Consider the following 8,087-nt stretch of genomic DNA (forward strand, 5'->3'; position numbering starts at 1 on the left):
GGGAAGGAAAGAATTGAATGTCATCGCTTCATCTTTTCCCATTGCTTCATCGCAAGGTTGAGAAGATGGACAAAAAACTTGGTTTTAATTAACCGTCTTTATGCTTCCATGTTTTTTTTCTTTTTTGCCATGGATCCATATGTATAGGTTTCAAATTCAATGTTTGTAACCTAAACTGTTTTCATTATCAATGTAATATTTACCATTTAGCAAAAAAAAAAAAAAAGAGAGATGTTCTGAACCACTGAAAAAAAAAAAAAAAAAACTAGGCTTAATTTGGAGTATGGGATCAAGTAACGCCAGAAAAAGTTAAATATGGATAGTTTAAATATTTAAATTTGTATTATAAGTATAGAAAAAACCATTGTTTAAACATTTATAAACTTAGTTTTGAATTCTCACTAAAAATAAAATAAAATTAGTTTTGAATATGATCATTTAGGTAATTTCAAATAAATTTTCAGTATTTTTGGATAATTTTGGTAATTTTCAGATTTTTAATTATGTATAAATGTAATATTGCTATTCGTACTCATATCAAATCAAACCATATTCCGTACCCGCTAGAATATAACAAACTGAACAAAACAAATATTTGCTATATTGTAGGGTATTATGCTTAAAGCTTAAAGACTAGGTACTTTTAATGTGTATTTTAGATATTTTTTCATTAAGGTATTAGAGATGATCTCATTAGTCATGTAACAGTTTAATTTCAGAATTTTCATCGTTGTTATTTTAAAGTATAATCAATTTCGTGTACTGCGTTTTTAATACATTGTCACCTCTCTTTTTTACCTTTTTTACCCAAATTTTCATCGTTGTTATTTTAAAGTATAATCAATTTCGTGTACTGCGTTTTTAATACATTGTCACTTGGTTTTCAATCTACAAATTCATGTCCTCTCGAGATTTACGGGTTATGAGAGAACGAGAGATAATTATGCTAACATGACTCATGTAGAAATTTGATATACGGATAAATTACACAAACTGACTAGGCTTTATATTTCTGGGCAATTAAAGCAAAACCATGGGCATAATTGATCTTTAAAAATATGTTACCTGTCTAATCCATGTGCCATTGATATTTTATTAACTGTGAATGGCCCAATTTGTGTTTCGAGTGTTTCTATTCTTTTGGTATCTAATGATTAACTAACAAACAATTAGACGACCTCAAAACAATTTATAAACATGCAAATAAATATTTTCACTAATCCGCATTTTCCGTGGAATTATGGTATTTTTTCATGTGGCTTTACATGATTGGAAGTTTCGGGAACAATTTTTCTTAAATTATGTATATCTATTTAATTTGGAATATTGATGAATGATGATCAATTGATAATTTCATGAGTTTCCTCCCTCGCCATTTCACGGAAATTCATGAAGATGTTCACTACTTCATAGAGGATGGTCAAAAATCAAATTATTAGCAGTGTATCATTTACGATAACTCGTAGCAGTGGAGTATTCTAGTAAGTTTGTAACTATTAAAAAAAAAAAAAATTGTAACTATTTTAAGGAATGTTGACTTCGAAATTTTGGAATATTTCTATTTATAATTAAATGGTATCTTTTCAGACATGCATGTACTGATGTACATATCCCTTTTTATATGGTCAAACAGTCTCTGAAATATACAGATTTACTAGTTCCCTAAGTCGTTTTTCATGCTGACATTTATAATAAATGAACAACCTCTGTAATTTCCCTTCTGGAAATGTTTTCAAGTAGCTAAAAATTAGACATATGTAATTTACGGTATATATTAATAAAATGGTTTTAGCTTCGTTAGTACAATGCTCTTATTAGATTCTTCATGGAGTTACGGCAAGTTTTCTATGAGTAATAACAAAAAGTCAGATCTAATGTAGTGTATAATACTTTTTGCTCTATAAAATTGATTATAAATGGGAATTAATTATGGAATAATAAAATGAATGTAGTGTATAATTTTTTCTTTTAGATTTCGAATCAACACTTGATCACAAGAACTCATAAAACTCTAATCACTAAAAGGTAGCTAAACATGTCAATCTTGCCGGTTGAACCGGATAAAAAATCAGTGGTGGGTTTCCAATTCATAAGATTACGGCCACTCGTGAAAGAAGATGACTAATATACGATAAATGTTTATTTGGCGAGTTATAACTATTCACGAAATGATGTTTCGTCTAATTTTATGGTGGTTAGAAAAATTCCAAATGGTTTCAATAAAGAGGTATTTTTTTTTCATAATCATTTTTTCCCCAAAAGACAGTTTTATGAAAGGTACACAATTATCTCCTTCGTTTTCAAAATCCAAGTTTCTACAATGTGTATGTGCACGTGTAACTAACTATAGGATAGATTTTCAATGAGCTTTGAGTTCATGAAGCCACGTCCCACTCACTGGAAAAACGTCAGCGACTATGTATTGCTAATTAATTACTACTACTATATTGTATCCCTGTAAAATAGAACTGAATATACTAAAATTTTAAAGTCTGAATATCTGCTTCGATTCATATGCTATGTGTATATAAAATTTCGTGTATCTTTTGAATACGCAAAAAGAGTTAAAGGTACGTATACATAATAATAGTAGGCTTAAAATGTTATATTAATAGGAAAATATAACAAGTTAATGCTAAAGTTTTAAGTAAAATGTTTAGGTCTTATTAATTCTTTCAAAAGAAAACTATGTAATTTCACATATTTTCACTCGATAGTTTGCGCATCAAATATATATAACGGATCACAAAATTAAGTATCCGGTAATCGCAGGAACTTTCCTCAGTCTTGTCAGCCATGATGCAATGGCCCTTGATTTCATCTGTAAATTACAAGTCTGTTATTTCTCAAATAAATAAGAAAAAAGAAGAAGCATTAAGTCATTTTTGTGTTGGGAAGACGAAGATTGACGTCAGTCTTCACTCAGTGTCCTCACTTAGAACATGAACCTAGACCAATTAATAGATTCTCTGTTTATATACCACAAATGTCTAAGCATTTTTTATGAGTAGTACTATTATTTTATTTTAATTTTTTAGTATTTACCAGTATTATTTAATACTCTAATAACATTTAAGACACATTTAATAACCAAGATGATACAGAAAAAAACGGGAGACCATATTCATTCAATTAAATTAATATACATGACTTGTATAGTTGTATTGCTCGACAGTCAACACAAACTAATTAGAATGTTGACCAATTTGATTAACAGAATTTCACCGCCCAATTCCACTTGCTTTATATGCGATGAACAGTTGACCAGAGGAGACAATGTGTAACAAATAGGCTATTAACAAAACATAGAAGTAATTAGTACATTCATAGTTTATATATAGACATATTGACAGAAGTTATTCTTTTCTTCTTTAACAAACAATCTGAATTCGTTTCATACTATAGTATTATAAACTACCTAGTTATATGTACTCAAGCTAGCTAGCTTTAAATCTACTCTGATAATTTTGGGGAGAGGAAGATGCATGGTTAAAAAATTAGATTGACTCATAGAGTTATACTACAAATGCTGAAACACTAAAGCTACATAGAGTGATAGAACCAGCTGAAATTCATTATATGAGATTACAAAATCAGAGTTCAAATTCTTCCATTGCAAAATCTGGACCATTTTTCGATTCGTGCCTGTCATCTTTGCACAAGGCCATAATTTTATCGGAAGTCCCTTAAAAAAAAACCATTGCAAAATCATAATTTGCTATTAATTGTTATTGTTGACGTCTTAACTATTTAAAGTATCCGGCTTTACACAAATTTTGGGAATTAGTCTAGACTTCGGGTTCCTAATCTCTCGATTTAAGAAAAATGATAGAGTCAGCCAAAAGCTCTAAGTGCTATTGCTTAGTTTTCTAAAAAAGAATTTTAATGTCTCTCCAGTGGATGCTGTTTTGGGTGTCCTTTTCCAAAATTCTTTATAGCTTTAAGTTTTTTATTAGTTAAATTTAAATATCATATTTTTAAAAAAATATCTAAAACTACATGGCCTGACCCAACAATTACAAATCTAAACAAACTATATGACTTTACTTATATATACTCTGAAGTATATAGACATGCTCAATATTAATATATATATATATATATATATATATATATATATATATATCCTTAAACTCCAGAATAGATGATGAGTTCACAGTGAACTTTAATGTATGTTTAATGACAGAGCCGTACGAGAAGAAGAATACAATTTTTTTTGTAGTTTCGTGTATACATATTTCAAAGTAAAAATGCTGAACACAATTATACAAACCAATATATGTGATCTAATGTGCTATAGTATTTAGGAAGATTTCTCGATGAAAGTACTACGTCAGAGTCAGAGACCCATATTGGTTTAGTCAACTATTAGATACGAAAACTCACGCAAACATTACATGTAAATTTTGGTAAGATGTGAGAGATATGTTTCTCTCAATATTCTCATCGATCATCTCTTTCTTCAAATTGGTACGATATGAGAGAAATATGTCCCATCTTTCTATTATGATCACACCAAAATCTTAATATATATATTGTCAATATGTAATAACTTGCTTCATACATATTTGAATTCGGATAGTAACATTAAAACATCACTAACACTACAGATCCTAATCAATATGTGAGCTTCCTCGTAGTTAAAACATAATTCCCGGTCACCAGTCAAAACTTTCTAGCTGGAAGATTAATTAAACAAAATTATCTCAACTTAAATTTGTAGTAACAGAGAATAATAAGTGATTAACTAACATCTAATCAAGCCCACGTGTCATAAACCCCACCAATGAAGAAAAAAGAGAGCAAAGGACATGCACATGCAATTACACGAATACATACACCCCACCATCATCCTCTCTCTTTATATTATTATTGCCCCTTCCTCTCCTTTCTTCTTCCCCTCTTACCTTTTCAGAGAGAGAAAAAATATTTCCAATCTATTACAAGTAACATGATCGGACAACTTATGAACCTCAAGGCGACGGAGCTCTGTCTTGGTCTCCCCGGCGGCGCTGAAGCCGTTGAGAGTCCGGCCAAATCGGCGGTGGGAAGCAAGAGAGGCTTCTCCGAGACCGTTGATCTTATGCTCAATCTTCAATCTAACAAAGAAGGCTCCGTCGATCTCAACAACGTCGCTGCAGCTCCTAAGGAGAAGACTACCCTCAAAGATCCTTCTAAGCCTCCTACTAAGTAAGCTACACATCTACATATATATATATATATATATTTTAAAAAGTCTTAGAATATTTCAATCTACAGAGACATGTTTATACACATCTACATATATATACGTCTAAGTTCTTAGAAGATTTCAATCTATGTAGACATGTTTATACACATCTACATATATATAAGTCTAAGTTCTTAGAAGATTTCAATCTATATAAATTTCATAGTTATATATGTCCTCCAAGAGTACAAAATGTTGTGAGGGATTTCCATAAAACATACGAACAAACTAAAAGTTCTTAAAATTTGTAATGTTAAATATATATATATACTTCCCATATACATACACCTTTTTGTTTTTGGTTAGATTGTTTTATATGCATAACTTTGAAGTTAAATTTCTTTTCTCACAATATAATACTAAGAAAATAATATAATAATAATTAAAGAGTGGTTGATACTTAAACACCAATTCATACATGCGTACAAGCAAAAATGAAATAATACATCTTATAATCAAGCCAATATGGTCTGTAATGGTAACTAATAATTACATTGTTTGATTTACTTATGTATAAATAATACATTGTTTGATTTACTTATGTATAAATAATGTTATTATATGTAGAGCACAAGTGGTGGGATGGCCACCTGTGAGGAACTACAGGAAGAACATGATGACTCAGCAAAAGACCAGTGGCGTGGAGGAGGCCAGCAGCGAGAAGGCCGGGAGCGGCGGTGGAGGAGCGGCCGGAGCCGGCTTGGTGAAGGTCTCCATGGACGGTGCTCCCTATCTGAGGAAAGTTGACCTCAAGATGTACAAAAGCTACCAGGATCTCTCTGATGCCTTGGCCAAAATGTTCAGCTCCTTCACTATGGGTACGTGTTAGAAATTTCACATCGAAAAGTGTGGAAAAACTAAATTAGTATATAACAAGATATATTATTTACACATTTATTCATACAAATTTAATGAATCTTTTTTTGTTTTTTTTGGTAAAATGTTAAAAAAAATTATGAATCTTACCAAGATAGAACTATACATTCGCATCATATACATATTAACAAGTAAATGTGTACGCTTTAACTATGTAGTATATATAAATATAATGATATAAGCACATAAATTTATATGATTTTTGAATGTCTTGAATAAATTTCAAGGAAACTATGGAGCACAAGGAATGATAGATTTCATGAACGAGAGCAAGCTCATGAATCTCCTGAATAGTTCTGAGTATGTCCCAAGCTACGAGGACAAAGATGGTGATTGGATGCTCGTCGGCGATGTCCCATGGGAGTGAGTCAAATTTAATCACTATACCGTTTCATTTTTTATTTTTTTACTTATAACCTGACTCATTAACCACATTTCCGAAATTGGTAGAGACAAAGCCAAAGATATTCAACACCCATGTGTTATAAATACGTACAACCATGCATTGGTTGGCAAGAGACAAGAGGATCTTTCAAAATTATACAATAGTATCAACAAGTTTAGAGCTCATTTGTAGCTGGCACATCAATTTCTTCTCACCACATTATTGCCTAAAAAACCTTAGAATAAACTTTAAATGTTAACGACTCATATACTAATGTTCTAACCGTAAACTTGAATACCTATTTCAGAATGTTTGTCGAGTCCTGCAAACGTTTGCGCATTATGAAGGGATCTGAAGCAATTGGACTTGGTACATCTCTAACTTTTTCTTTTGATTTTCTCTTAACTTTGACCAGTTCTTTTTCTTTTAATAAAATTCAATTCTGTTTTCTTGGTTATAGCTCCGAGAGCAATGGAGAAGTACTGCAAGAACAGATATTGAAGTAATAAAAAACAACTATCAATGATCAACAATATGACGGGTTCATGATTTTATATGTATTTTTTATGATTTTATGTGGCTATCACCTATATATGTGTGTTGTAATTTTAAATACTTGATGGGTATATAGGGCAATAGTATTATTTTACTAAGATGTGGACAAAATTTGTAATGTGACCAAAAGAGAGGAAACTTCAAAATCTCTGTGTTTGTGTCATATTTATTGCCCAACATGTGTCTGTCGGTTTGATGAGCAATCACAACTTGATATGTGCATACATATAAATGTGTATGTAGGTGTGTGTACATGTACATGTGTTTTGATCCCTACTATGCTTCTTGTCGTTTCTTGTGTGTGTTATTATAATAGTTTTATCCAAAATGAATAATTCGTTGTTATGTTTTCTATTTACGTACTAGTAATAAAAAGTTAGCTTTTTTATTCTACTCTGTGAAAAAAAAGGCTAGTACTTGCGTTTCCTTGTCTTCCTAACTCTTGTAATGCTATTGTATGGGCACTATAAATGACAATTAAGGACTTATAAACTTGAAGTTGACAAAAAAAAAAGTACTTATTAACTTGATTTCTTTTGCACAAAACAAAAAAAAATTGATTTTTCAAAATGCCTAGACGCATGATTTTATAACACTAATTAAATTTACTCACTACAAGAACGTTTACAAAATGAATCGAGCTATTAAAGTTACTTAACAAGTGAAGAGAGGTTCTCAAAAGTAGTATTTGCTAGTATTCATGAAGATATGAGAAAAATCATAGGACCTATTTTAGTAGTAGTGGAAAATCTTCAGCTAAATTTAGGGAACATTATATTGCTCAATTTTCTACGATGGATCTTTTCGAAGAGAATCTATTGCAGAAAGAAAATAATGTCTTGGATCTATATCGTTATTGGTGTTAAAAAAAAAAAGAATCCATATCGTTATATATTTTTCTGAGTTAAATCTTCCAAAACACGTACGGTAACAAATGCATTATGGATGCCAAAGTGGATCTTTCAAGCCATACTCGTAGAAGTAACTTCAAATTTATATTAACAAGTCACATACTGGTAGTAGTAATCAAATTCTTGTTAA

General features: G+C 30.8%; 1 protein-coding gene across 1 annotated transcript; it reads left to right on the top strand.

The window, feature by feature from the left end:
* The first annotated feature begins 4,792 nt into the window (after window positions 1-4,792).
* LOC9319462 (auxin-responsive protein IAA7) lies at window positions 4,793-7,322 on the top strand. The gene is made up of 5 exons (XM_002883349.2): window positions 4,793-5,190; window positions 5,798-6,048; window positions 6,334-6,469; window positions 6,799-6,860; window positions 6,952-7,322. The coding sequence occupies exons 1-5, from the start codon at window positions 4,952-4,954 to the stop codon at window positions 6,990-6,992; spliced, it is 729 nt and encodes a 242-aa protein (XP_002883395.1). The 5' UTR covers window positions 4,793-4,951; the 3' UTR covers window positions 6,993-7,322.
* Window positions 7,323-8,087: the final 765 nt, after the last annotated feature.

The sequence above is a fragment of the Arabidopsis lyrata genome (assembly GCF_000004255.2).
Source record: "Arabidopsis lyrata subsp. lyrata unplaced genomic scaffold ARALYscaffold_3, whole genome shotgun sequence".
Lineage (NCBI taxonomy): Eukaryota > Viridiplantae > Streptophyta > Magnoliopsida > Brassicales > Brassicaceae > Arabidopsis > Arabidopsis lyrata.